This window comes from Apteryx mantelli, chromosome 1 (genome assembly GCF_036417845.1).
Source record: "Apteryx mantelli isolate bAptMan1 chromosome 1, bAptMan1.hap1, whole genome shotgun sequence".
Taxonomy (NCBI): domain Eukaryota; kingdom Metazoa; phylum Chordata; class Aves; order Apterygiformes; family Apterygidae; genus Apteryx; species Apteryx mantelli.
Window position 1 is genome coordinate 143,172,138 of NC_089978.1, and position 13,904 is coordinate 143,186,041.

The window sequence follows — 13,904 nt, forward strand, 5'->3', positions numbered from 1 at the left end:
GGGAAAAAAATAATTAGAGGCTGGTTGTTTATTTAGGAGGGGACTGAGGTAGAGAAAGGGATGGTTGAGAAACACAAAAAGGTTCGGTAAGATATGCAAATACTGTAACTGGGACTGTCTGGGTGCAACTCACAGAGCGCAATGTGCTTGGAGAAGGGCAATAAACTAAACCTGCTTTTCTGATCATATCACACCTCAAGCCTGCTTCTACAGTTAGGAGAGCTATGGTGACTACCTTCCTGGCAAGGAAATACCCAGGACGGATGCATCAAGCATGCTAGTTATCACTGTGTAGGTGCCCCTTCTGGACCCGATAACATCGGCACTATCCTAACAGTTGCAGGTCAGATTATGTTTTTCCCTGTGTCAGAAGGGATTCACTGTCTTCAGCTGGCTTTCCTCCTTGTGCCAACACTCAGCCCAGCCGCTGTTTGTGTCTTGGAGGAAAAATAGTATCCTAAGGGATGCTGCTTCTCCTCATGCTTTGAGGCTCACAATGTCTATACAATGGATCTCTTTTCCTGCCTCAGAAGGTAGGTCAGGTCAAAACGAGCATTCACCAGTGAATGATGGACCTTAACATTGTGTAGACGTTACTACACTGGCTGGTGTAGTGACACAGGTGTGGAGAAAGCAGTAGAAGCAGGAAAACAAATGCAAAGAGCAGTTTGAGCCGTGAAGACAATGCAGCGACCAAATAGGTTGGCAGAGCTATAGCTAGCATGCTTCCTTCTGTTGCGTAATTCCTATATTGATAATCCCACTTAAAAAAAATAATAATAATAATTTGTTTCCAGATTTGAGACTTTTCTGAAAAAGTGCCCTACACGATTTTTTTCAGAGAGATGCTTACATTTCACTGATAAGACCATAAAGAAATAAGAGCTCCTGTGTGCTCAGTCTGCTTGAAAAATCAGGCCACTGACTTTTGAATGTATAATTTCCAGAGGAAGCTTTCCTCCTACAGGCAAACTACTGTGTTGTCTGATTGTTTTTCTTTTCCCTGAACAAGTCTGTAAACTCCTTCTGGCAGGATATGTGAAGGCATTTTGTTCATTAGTAAAGCATACAGTACTTCACTGATGCTCAGTACCACTGGGCATTGATCAGCCTCCTCTTTTGCAATTTGGTCCTGATTTTGGGATAGGTTTCTTGAGCACAGACAAGGAGGCATGTCACAAATACTGGTTAAAAAAAAAAAAAAAATTGCCCCAACTGCTTCGCAGCATGGCTCTCATGTACTCTCTCCCAGAACAGCACCTGTTATAATCAAACAAGCTGTTTCCTCCTTTATCTAAGAAGGAATAAAGGAAAAAAAAAAAAAAAAAAAGGAAAAAAGTCTCTAACATTCCTGATAACTGTCAGTTAAAAATATGCAAAATTTATTGCTGAATAAAAAATAAGTAGATCTGAAGACAATGACCTCTTCCCTCACCCTGCCCATATATTAATTCTGATTAGTTATACATTTGCCTGGTGGGAGTAAAGCAGAACAGACTTCTTGTTTGAAGATGCAGAGGACATTGTCTTCACAGGCACATCAAGTTTAAGGAATGCAACATACCATCTCTCTGCTTATTCATGTTTTTAGCCACCTTTGGTTCATTTATCTCCCATTAAAAAGTTTTTTTTATTTGGTATCCTTCCAGGATTACCTGTACTATAGTTTAATAATAGGCTTATAAATGTATCATAACAGTCATTACAGTTGGCACAGTCAGGAGTCTTTTACTCAACCCAAGACTCACATGATTCCCTGTTGTTATAGCCACATTCAAGCGGCTGACAGCCCCAGGACAAACCAAACCACACAGTCATTGCCTGTCACAGGAGTGCTTGAAACCACGTAAATCTCATCTAGCTCTTACCCTTTCCCACTTTCCTCCCACACCCCAATTCAGCCAGTTCCACAGACAAGTTGGGTCATGTAGCTGCTAGTAGATAACTTCAGCTTTTCTCTTTTCTTCTTTTTTTTCAGTGCAGTCAGTCCACCAGCTGAACTGCTAATGCAGCATTGCAACCAGCACCTGAACCAAGAACATGCTGGAGCGAGTGATGCAAAGGGAGTTTAATGCACTTGTCTCAGTCCTGGAGGCTGGCATTTGAATCTCAACCTAAGGTACAATAACCTCATCCTAGCACTAATTTTTGCCAAGCACAGTTTGTAGGATTCAGTACTTTCTGCCTGTCAGTATTTCTCTATAGAGAAATGCCAGGATGCAAATAAAAGAGATGTTGAAGATCAAAAAAGGAGTACATAACGATACTCTGGGAAACTTAATTCCATAAAGGTCTCATTCACCTGTGTGCAGACTAGCAGACATCAAAGTCTTCCTAGAGCTTCTCATGAAATAGGATCTCAAGTTCAACTTTTATATGACCATTGTGTAATATATAGGTAAAACCTGAGCACAATCCAGAAGTGTTCATGTAAGCAAAACTTCAGTGGTGCTTCCTGGACTCTCTGTCTTTATTTTTTTTCCACCACATAGTAACATTTGCAATCAACATTTTCAATCCATTTTGCAGGGTCACTGAGGAGATAAAAACTATCATTCAGTGCCCAAAACAACTGCTAGGAATAGATGTACAACACCTAAAAACACCTAGTGTATATCACAGTTCAGTTTTGTCTTGTTTCTGTTGATGCTTTTAATGCAAATCCGTAAGGGTCAAGAACTATCCTTTTGTTTTGTCCATACATATTCCTTCCTTCGGTCCGGCAGACTGGCTGTGAAAGGCACATCTGCACAAAAATATGGACAAGTCTGGGCAAGAACTCCTGAAAAAGCTTGATGTAGTCTTTTTGCACCCTTATTCCTTCAAAAAAAACCAATCTCCTCCAACATTTTTGTTTAAGTCTGTGTATTAAAGAAACACAGTTATCTTTTATATCTTATATTTCTTCTAGGTAACCAGGGTAAGAGTCAGGACATACCTTTTATAGGCTCTGAACGGGAATTTCTATACCTTTTCTTTAGTAAGGAGTCAGAAGCAGAGCAGAAAGAAGTGAGTATTTAAATCAATGGAAATAAACAAAGAGGCAAAAGTAGCTGTGACCCTGTTCTGGGATTTATCACGACTGTTGCTTTGTCTGGACACAGTCCTGAAATACAGTTCACAGTATAACATATGGGTACTGACATGCAAGATTTTGCAAGAAGCACTGATATCTTACAGCTAGAGCTGCTCGAAGCTCTTTTCCCTGTCCAAAAGGAGGAATGCATGGAAAAACAGTTTTAAAATTATTTTCAACAAAATATTTCAACATGAAATATTAAAAAGGTCATTTTCAATATGTTAGCATTTCTCTTCCTTCTTGTTTTCTTTGATGAGGAAGAAATGTCCCAAGATCTGAATCTCAGGAAAGGCATAATTCTTTTGCCACACTGTTCGAATACCAACAAGTTTTGTAAAAACAAAAACAAGCAAAAGCTTGTATGCATGGCAATATAGGAGAGACTGAGACAGAGTTAATTCTACTTAATTCCGTGAAAAAAAACAACTAAAAACAATCCATTTTGAAATTTTCTGTAAAGAAATAAAGCAAGGTGAAGATCTTTCAAATGAAACATATAAGAAAAAGTAAAAGAACAAATGCAAACTATTCAAGCAGGACCATTAGCAGGATTAAACTGACTAAAAGCCAGTCTGTTGGATAAGAGACTAGCTGCTTGGTGTGAATGTCTGTAAATAGATGCTGGCAGAATGGAAGGGGGGCGGGGGGAGGAAAGGATTATTCTAGTGCTATATTTTAAATGATAACTGTAAGCCCTGAGATACAGTCTCTCAAGCCACCCCTCTAAACAGAAGAAGAAACTTATTCCAATAATAGAATGAACTGATATGGTATCCAGTATAATGTATTTACTGTGTGCAGTCGAAAGGAAACTCATTTGTCTTTATTAATTTTACTAAGCCTACTGTTAGATGGCCTGTTCTTCCAGTTGTCCTGGAGCAAGGAGTTACAGCCCTCTGTAACACTGAAGTACTATTTTGGTTTTATAAAGGAGTCAAGAAGTACAAGGATCTCTTGTACTGCAATGTTAGCACTGTTATACCTACAGTTATTGTTATACCTACAGTTATCTCTATTGCTAGAAATTGCTTCCACATTTTTTTCCAGTACATGAAATAGGAAAGCAAGGCACTTCAGAACGATGTTTTGAGCAGCCTGTATACCAGGCAAGGAAGTGCACCAATGGCAAAAAACAAAGGAAAAGTATCATTTCAGGCACATCAGCATCCATTTCTAGTCAGAATGCACAGCACAGCTCTCCCTTAAAGTGCTCCCCCCCCCCCAACACCCTACACACACACACTCTTCACATAGCAGAGACCAAGAAGGTGAGCATGCAAGCTTTAACATGCTGCAGTTTAGTTACCCATGTCAGACAGGTACCTCCTGTGCAAGTCCCTTAGGCCTAAACCCCGAAGTTTAAAACCCACAAGTTTTGCAGTCACCAAGCTACAGTCTCAGGTATAGGTACTCCATCCTGCCAATGTTTGACTTAACAAAATTTTTTTGTTTAGTAATCCTGAAGAGAATAAGTCCCACTCCCTAAAATAAGTATCAGTGCAAGATTGCCCAGGCCTGCCAGTGACAGTAAATCACCTGTACCAAAAGAGAATCCTTACTCAATCTGAAACAGTTTAACTAATTTAATGATAGTCTAGGAGAACAACAATAGTAATCAGTGACAGCTTGTGCTTATCACAAGTAAATACTTGTTACGATAGTGTTGCCCGTAAAGAAACACAACTACGAAAGCAGTTATATGCGGTGCTTTATTAAGGACCCGGGGTCTCAGGGACTCATGTCCAAAGCTGAGAATCCCAAATCCCCGTTTAACTTGGTTAATATTTATAGTGTTTGGTTATATAATACTATTTCAATACAATCAACATAGTTGCTAAGTTAGATATTTGATTTATAGTGTTTGGTTATATAACATAATCAACAGAATTGCTAAGTTACATGATTGTTTCCCATTTACGGTTTCTTCAGTTACTGTTGCCAAGATTTGCTTAACATTTACCTAGTTCATCAGACCGTACAGTTACCCAACACCTGTGATTATATTTCTCAACACATAAAATTTCTCACATAATGTAACAATAGGATAGTTGCTTTTACACACTCAAGAGGTAGGGCTTTGAAATTCAATCTTCCTCATAAACTTTTTGGGCAGACAAATCAGTGTAGGTGAAAGTCTACATCAATGGAAAAAATGCAGTACATAATTCATACACAGGACAAAGATTTATTTCTAACCATCAACTGAGATCCTGAAATGAAGAAAGAAAATTAGCTCAGAAAGACCCCACAGCCCAGATACTAAGATGTGAAGAGTGCTGGTTTGCAGCCGCCTAGAACAATGATCAGGAATGTGGCCAAGCCTGAAAGCAGTGAATATACTCATGTTTTCCCCACTAAAGTGCTATCTCCCCCTTCTTATACAGAGTTCTGAAAGAACATGCCTTCTTTGAAGCACTTTTGTTAGCTATCATCCCCACAAAGCTATTTGAGGGTATTTAAGTATTTGAGAACAGAATTGTTGTGCTACAGAGCAATTGGAACTTGTTTTGTTTCTTTTAGGGGAGGGGAGGAAAAAAGGGAGTTTTATGATGCAAATAGTCAATAAAATCCTGATGCAACTGCAACTCCCTGTTGCCCACCTTTTAGTCCCTAGCTTTCTCCAAGAACATCTTTTTCTAAAGCAGCCTGTTTTTCTTTAATTCCTCATCCGTTTCTATAGAGAAAGATTGAGGCACAAATGGCTACATCATGTTCATTTGATCATGAGAAACAGATCAGAGGCCTGCACCAAAGCCTAAGCCAGATGACAGTATGTATTAGACAACCTCTGATCACACCAGTGAAGTTTAAAGGTCTCATGAAGGTTTTCTTTAGTCCAGGCATTTCATACGTACCATACAAGGCAATTAACAAAATGAAGTTTCATTAGGTTAAGACAGGATATCATGTACTGCAAACTTCAGAAAAAGCTGTTCTGTATGTTATCTGTGCCTTTTGAGTCCAATTGCCCATACTGTAGTTTGTTTTGAACCAATGTTGAGTAGAAGAGACGATTCTTTAGGTCTAGCACATGTAGCAATTCAGTTGCATTTCCAACCTTGACTTGAACCAGGCTGCTTGTTCACTCGGAGCTCACCTGCAGTCTAGGTTCACTTTGTTGAATAGTCTGAGACATGTGTCTTGTTGCTTCAGAAGAATCTTCTAATCCCCTAGTTGGGCAGTGAAAGGCTTTATTTAGTTCCAGTAGAGAGTGAGTGGAGCCTACTTTCACAAGGTTCTGCAAAGACCAATTGCTACTTGAATCATTTAGTATCGGAGAATATCACAGATTTTTAAATAATCATTTGCTGTGCAGTTTTTACTTTCCACATCTTTAATCCAGCACCCTGGCAGAGCTGAGTAAACAGAGAGTACTTGCATCGTTTTCAAGCAAAAGAATTAGGTTTCTGCAGCCCTGATACCCACTATTTCTGAAGTTTAGTTCATTCTCACTGGAGGTTCATCTTCAGAATCAGTGAGGCCTCATTGATTTTCTGGGGCAGCTGTCACAGAAGACTAGAGACAGTGTGTAGGCTAGTTCAGTTACACAGCACCAGCAAGACCTCATTTACTTATTTAAATAAGTAAGTAACTTATTTTTCCAGGGGAGGTAGCAAATCCATTATACTCAAACAGTCATTAATTAGTACAGTATGTGATCTCTGTGAATGTCTGCACTACTTAAGACAGTTTCCTCTCTCTTGAACTAGATGGATGGCTGCTATATATATGGAAGAACAGACTTTAAGCATGTGCAACTCTGTTGTTTTTTCCAGTGGTACTTGCTGGAATCTGACAGCTGGTAGGTTTAAGATTGTGCAATAATTACAAGAGGTGTTGATCTTGGCCTTGGTAAGGAAGATCATGACAAAAAACATCTTTCCCTCTGTTGCCAAGTTCAAAATTAGGAGGACATCTGGTCTGTCATCTCAAACAACATTAGCAACAGTGGCTTGAAACAGTTGGGGAGACAGCTGGTGACGAAGGGGTTAGGGGACCCTCTGTTACTAGAAGTTAAAAGATGTAGTAGTACTTACTTGACAGCAGAGGACACACAAGCAAGAAAGCCAGAAAGCAGAAGGAACACAAAAGCACTCAGGATTGATGTAATGACTATCATGCTTCCACTCCTTCGACCAGGCCAGGTATCAATTTTCGTGGGAAGTTTAACTAGAAAAGCATGAAAAGAACGTTCCTATTGTCTATTTTTGACTAGTACACCCTCACCAAAAGGGGGAAGGCTAGTGATTTAGGAGAGGCAAAATGATTCTGTCTCTACCTGAAGTCTTAGGTGAGCTACAGGAAACAGGTTTAATGCTCAGTGTCAGCTGTTAGAGGGGATAAGACTGTCTCAGCAGGCTAGTCAGTATGACTAGTATCTGTATTAGACAGAAGTTTCAGAAGAGCCTGATACATTTTTACTTGAGACTTGATGCATGCCATGGTACAAACCTCATCTTTACTAAAAGAATTATTTTGTTCTGAAGGTCACAGAAGAAGCAGAACATTATTCCACATTTAAGTCTGCTATTCCCATACTGAAAGGCTGACAAAATTGTTTAAACTGTGGGAAAGGACTAGGCACTGCTCCTTAGGAGAGTAATAGGTATTCTAAAGCCAGTGCAGCTTCTCAGAATACCTGAACAAAGCCACTGACTTACCTCGTCTGGTTTTGATTGGATCAGACCAGAGAGTTTGGTCTTTCATGATACTGTCAGCGTTATCTACCAACATGTATTTAAATCTGTGAGGGGAAAAAATTAAATTAGTTATTTCAAATCTGAGCTTCCTTACTAGGATTTTGTAAGCTATTGCGTTAGCTAGTTGGTCTTCTTTTTTTGTTGAAAGATTAGATAGAGATAGTCAAAGGTAACTGGCTATTTCCAAAGACCTTATAAAGAACAGAATGTAATTAATCATAGAAAAAACTTTCTGTATGATGTCATGCACTTCATTCTTGAGCCTGGGCAGATGATAGCTTTCCAACAATAGTTTTTCCCAGCTTGCTATTCCCTGTTGTGAAGAACTTCATTATTTAGGACGGCAAGTGGTTTTGATTTCCGTATGGAAGTCAAAGATTTTGTCCAACAATAAAGATCTTTGGCACTTTCCCTGCTAGAGGAAGGCATCAAGGAGATAGACCAACATCAGATTTGGCAAAGAAAGTAAGTTTCCATTCTATAATAGTCTGACTTTTCAGAAATGTCCTGAAGAGACAGAGAAGCCAAGACAGTTTTTGCAAAATTAAGCTGATAGTATTCTGTTTCAGAAGCATATTAGGTCTCCCCAACAGACATAGCTCAATGTGATTGCCATTTTTACTATGGCTTTTAAATGGAGGATATCAGCGTAACAAGAGTTTCAGGTAACAGCAGGCAGGGTCCCCAGCTTCCCCAGACAACAGGGCTCAGACAAGTTGGCAAGCCACCTGGTCCTCACTGTCAAGCCTCCAGCCATATTAGGGGCTCCCTGGAGCTGGGGACCACAGAGGACTTTGGCCCCCCAGCATCCCACCAAAGTAAAGCAAGTAGTGTCAGAGCTGTGCCTGCATTTTGTCAGAATCACTTAACCCAAAATACACAATGAATAACCTCAGCATCATTTCCTAAGCAAACTCTTTTTCCTTCATCAGTTTCTGTTCAGATGCTATCACTGGATCACCTACTGCAACAGAAATAATAGATTCAGCAGTTCACGCACGAATTTTCCTAATGATCTGTGAATTTAACCTGACGGAGCTCACCATTGCAAGACAAGCCCTACAGAGTGCTAGACCAAAGCCAAGCCACCTTCGTTATTACCTTTGCAGTGGAACACTTCAATTCTGGACTGGTGATTTGAATCATACTATTACAGGGGAACATTACAGACTGAACATTGCTTCCTACTGCATTTTAAGAGGAATAATCACCTTGGGAGAAATAAGAATTGTACCTGTACATTGAATCTGGAGCAAGAGGTGGGTTACAGACACCTAGGAAGTTTGGGTCATACAAACGAGTCCCATCATCCCCAACTCTGAAGAGGTATTGTTTCAGGACATCAGAAACTTTGTTAATGTCTCCTACATCAGCAAGGTTTGGCGGTGATGCGCAGTTGGGTACATTGAACAAGGCCGCCCTGTAAGGTCCAAGCTGTCCCCCATTTGTTTGCTGGAATGTGCTGTTGAGTGGTTTGCTTCTGTTGTCAGTCACCAATGAGCTTATTGCAATTGCTGCAGGAGAGACACTTTTAAACAAGGCTGTTAGAACTAGTTCATTCCTTTTCGTTCACCCAGTATTTACTTGGTGACTTTCTCTTTTGCCCCAAAACACCCAAGTGAGAAACCAAAAATCTGCTACCAGTTTGGCTGTGTAGGGATCCCACCACCCCTCCCCATTTGCTGATGAAGCCTAACACTTGTCCCTTAAACTGTGAAGGCTCCACAGCATATCTCAAAGCAGTGCTTTTCAGTAGCCACCCTCCCAAAATTCCTCTTTTCCAAGAAGAATCTGATAGAGTGGGGAGGGGGGGTGGCAAAAAGTATGAATGAGCTCGTAAAGGCACAAGGCAGAAAGAAATGAACACAGCTTTTACCATTCTACCTAGAGTGGATTAAAAAATAATAATAATAATAGAAAGCTTGATGAAGAAGCCAGCTTCTTTCCTCAAATTCTGTATGGGGTTGAGGAGTCTGCTGCTCAGAGAGCAGTTGGCTCAGAGTGAGATATTGTTCCCATGTCAGAAGAAGCAGATAAGCTTCCATTTTGGCTGCTTATCTGATAGCACAAAATATTGAACCAGTTCTGGTAAGACTGCTGCGCTTCTAGAAAGGCCACAGAAATGATTTTCCACCCATTTGCAGTCCCTTGCCAGAAGGCCAGTATGAAAGATTAGGCTGTTTACGTCACTGGCCATGCACAGACATCTGCCTTGCCCTCTGCAGCTGAGGAGGGGGTGAACATGGACAGGGAAGACCTGTCAGATTCTTTGCAGTGAAGTGGCCCTCCCAGTCAGGTGTTCTTGTATATGGCCCAGCCACATACAGTGTGCTTCCCCCATAACATACATGACTCCAATAAGCTTTCAGTATGTTCTGCCATTTCAGATGAGACACTATACCAAGGCAGAGCTCATACAGGACCACAACTGTCCTATCTCCTGGAGCAGAAACCTTATGATTTCTGCCCATACAACAGCCATACCTCCCAGAACAGTGGGGTACACAACCCGACATGCGGAGGCTTCATGGACAGGTGCAGTATCTACATTTCTGAATGTGGATCAGAAAAGTAGCCATGGCAGCACTTCCAGACAGCGTGCCACAGAACAAAGTCTGAAAGTCTTCACTGCTTCAGGCAAACCATGGATCTGTGCCCAGCCCTGGAGTGTAGGGTGTGGAAGCTCAGTTTCAACTCTCAAAGCTTTCTTGCTGCAAAGCCAAGGCACAAGTCCCGAGAGATGCTCTCAAGTTCTGTGGCTGTAGTTTAGTTTATTTTGAGAGCCCCCTCCAGCTGTTCGATACTGTTAACAGTGGAGGAACACCAGTTTTTCCAAAGCTGCGGTATGTAGGGAACTACTTCAGTTTGGAAGGATTTTGTTGTGCTCCCAGAGCAGAGTTCCTACAATTGCTTGGTCATGAGAAACTTTTAGTTATGATCCGATGCAAACTGAAAACTCTTTTGAAAGAAAAAGGTTTCTTGCACAGGTTAGAAACCCAACTTCAGAATCAATGCTTGTTAGTTGAGCCCTTCCACTCAAAAGGAGCCAACAACACGAAAATGAATACTAGCTAAGATCTATTTTAATCATAGACTTGTTACCCCAAATTATACTCTTTCTCACCTAAGTCTGTTCCCTCTCCCAGTCTCCACTTCAGTAACTCTAGCTATGAGAGAGTTAGCCTGTCTGTGGTGAGCAAGCAAGTGCTAGTGTCTAAGCAAGGGTGTTCTTAAAAACAAAACAAACAAACAAACAAAAAACATTGAGCAGATTGAATCTGACAGGGGTACTAACAAGAATAGACCTAAAGGTTCTATTACTCTTTCAGACATTTGTTAGACTCTCAGCTTGATAGTACGCTGAGGCATTTTCAGCAGAACTGAACACAACGTGTTAAGAAAATTAAGTTCTCTTAAGCTTCTCCTCTCCCTGCTCCAAGAGGCATCCAAGGCAGAGCCAGTATGCTGCTTTCCAGACCAGAGACAAATCCAAACAAAATTCCTCCCAGTTTGCCAAGTAACAAGTTTGCATCTGCTTGCTTAAAAGTAGCAGCGTAGATTTCTCCACATATAACCCCCTTTAGAAGAGATTCATCCATCAGTGTAAGAAGCTTTCATCACAGAAAATGGAGTGGTTGATGTAGTTTCTAACATAGAACATCAAACAACAGAGATGCATATTTGCAGTTAGAACTAGATATCAGGTCAGCGTAGCCTTTTAAGTAGTTACAATGCTCTTGCTATAGCCTCTTTCAGATGTACAAAGGTGCATACGTTGCTTGTGGAAAGTGTCTCGGAAGGCAGTACATTCACAGTTGTTTGTGTTAGCTGTATCTAACAGCATATCTGGTTACAGTTTCTACCGTTATGATCAAGCAGCATCTTCCTTCCACCTTTTCCAAAAGGGCAACAACAACAGTGGTGGAAGTTTTAGATGCTTTCTGTACTATTAATTTATTGTTGTTGGCCAACTCTTCCCTCCTGCTGTGAATTCCCTTGTCTATACCTCTCAGAAAAGGAGGCTGCATATCATAACTTCTTCCCTGAAGGTGGTATGTTGTTTATATTTGTCAGGTTAAGGAGTAGCTCTAGCTGGCATTCAAAACCTGCCGGAACAGGAGGGAACAGAGAAGGCAGCTCTTGGTCACTGCCAACAATATTTCATTGCTCAGCAATTATGAAATTCATTTTATGAATGAATCCATGGGCCAAGCATCTTTGACCACAAGTCTAGCATGACTTCTCTTTGTCTACAAAGAGTTCTGTCCTTGCAAGTGTTGGCTACCCTTGAAGTCTGCACACCCAACTATGAAGCAGATAGCAGTAGGTACCCGGCTTCTCTTACCAGCTTTACTTACAGGTATTCAGACTTCTATGCAAGGCATTCATGTTCAGATAAAGATAAGGTATCAGGCTGTGGACCACTTGGCTTCATTAGCAAGATTTTGCTAGGCTGTTTATAGCTAATGGTGTTGCTCCACATCTACAGGGAGTCAGCTAACACAGCTCTTGTGCTTGTTCTTATTAGTCAGCCCCACTGAAATACTATGGTTATTTTATAATAAGAGTTTAGAGAAAGTTGAGACCAGAAGCTCAGCTTGCATGCAGTTTGCAGCTACATATTTTCTCCTCTCCCCCATTCAGATACAGTTCCATCAGATTTTGAAGAATTACATTAGAAGCCACATAATGTAGTTATGCTCCAGAGAGAAAGTAATGCTGGATACTTACCCGATTCCATCATTGCATACAAGTAGATGGTGTAAGATTTATTTGGACTTAGTGAGCTATCAAACATACAGAAAGGTTTCTCTAGAGCAACTGTAGTAAGGCTGGGATTGTTTGTAGCAAGCTGAGAGGCTGCAATCTGAGGTTTCAGGCTCTGATCTAGAAGAGAATGTTACCAAAAAAGTGTGTGAAAGTCTTTCACCTCTCCCTCTGCAAGCTCTGACTCAAAAGGGAGGGTAGGCATTGCTAGCAAACAACATTAAAGCATAAGAATGAGATATGAAATGCGGCTGCCCAGGAAGCAACATACCTGTCCTGTGAAAGTTTGAGAGTTGGTGGGGTTGTTGTAATGCAAATTGGGGAACTCAAGAATTTGGAGAGGGAGGCAGGAGACATTGCTGCTCCTCAGGAAGGTAACAAGCACATCAGTCACATTACCAGAGGTGGACAAAGGCAAAGCCTTATTAGCTGAGAGACTTGAACCTCTGTCATTAGAGTCCCATATATGCAACCACCCCCTAAACTGCCCAACAGCAGCACCAGAAGCAGTGCAATTATTTTTCAAATCCTTAAGCTACAAGAAATCTTAGTAAGGTTTTGAAGACATACAGGGCAGGAATAACAGATCTAGCAGAGCCTTACAGAAAGGAAAACTGCCTGGGAGAGGCACTGGAGAGAGAAATCAGTACTGGAAGAGGGTTTTGTGTCAGACATTTCTCCATTCCCTCACCCCATCTCCAGTCTCCTGGGAAAGTTTAACTAACAACTAAATGAGAAAGAGATTAAGTAGTTCCTCCTCCTTCCCAACCTAGATGCAGCAGAGACACTTTAACAAGCTTCCAACAAGATACAGTACGTTTGCAGCCCTAAACCCCCTTCTCAGCACAGAGCTGACACCCCAAAAGAAACAGAAATACAAGGAGAACAACAACAAAAAAAGAGGAGAAAACAACCACAGATAGATACCACTTACCTGCATATAGCTGCCCTAGGGAGCAAAAGGCTAATACAACCCAATTGCCCCTCATGCTTGAGCCCAACCAAAACCTACCACAGAAAAAAGAAAAAACAGTGGTGGGAGGCAGCCCCTGCTAAAGAGCTCCCACATGCACTCCTGCCCTGAAGTCAAGCACACCTGCACCTTTCCACAAGCTCCCTATGCTTAGGAGCTACCCACCCCCTCAGCACCTCCCTGTATGCTTATCCTCCCTCCTGCTCAGGTAGCACCAGCCCCCAATCTTTATCAGCTCCCAGGTGGTGGAGGAGGGTGTTGGAGCTTTCATTTCCACTCAATATTGGACACCAGTCTAGCTCTCAGCAATGCTATGGGTGTAAAGAGGATTTTTCTTCCACAAGTGTAACTGATAGGTGGCTTTGTTTTGTCTCCTTGTGTACCT

The 13,904-nt window shown here is 41.2% G+C and overlaps 1 protein-coding gene across 1 annotated transcript; it reads right to left on the minus strand.

Moving 5' to 3' along the window:
• Positions 1-4,770: 4,770 nt before the first annotated feature.
• On the minus strand, positions 4,771-13,670 carry UPK3A (uroplakin 3A). Its single transcript, XM_013947303.2, has 6 exons — positions 13,481-13,670; positions 12,511-12,666; positions 9,014-9,293; positions 7,741-7,823; positions 7,117-7,249; positions 4,771-6,249 (listed from the first exon to the last, which is right to left on the minus strand). The coding sequence occupies exons 1-6, from the start codon at positions 13,533-13,535 to the stop codon at positions 6,162-6,164; spliced, it is 795 nt and encodes a 264-aa protein (XP_013802757.1). The 5' UTR covers positions 13,536-13,670; the 3' UTR covers positions 4,771-6,161.
• Positions 13,671-13,904: the final 234 nt, after the last annotated feature.

Bases quoted from the DNA above. Each gene is read 5' to 3' on its own strand.
- UPK3A (XM_013947303.2), bottom strand. From the start codon at position 13,535: ATGAGGGGCAATTGGGTTGTATTAGCCTTTTGCTCCCTAGGGCAGCTA. The intron at 7,824-9,013 runs GTACAATTCTTA...TTCCCCTCACAG, and splicing joins GCTCCAGATTCAATGTACAG to ATTTAAATACATGTTGGTAG. The intron at 6,250-7,116 runs GTAAGTACTACT...CTGCCCAACTAG, and splicing joins TGTGTGTCCTCTGCTGTCAA to GGGATTAGAAGATTCTTCTG.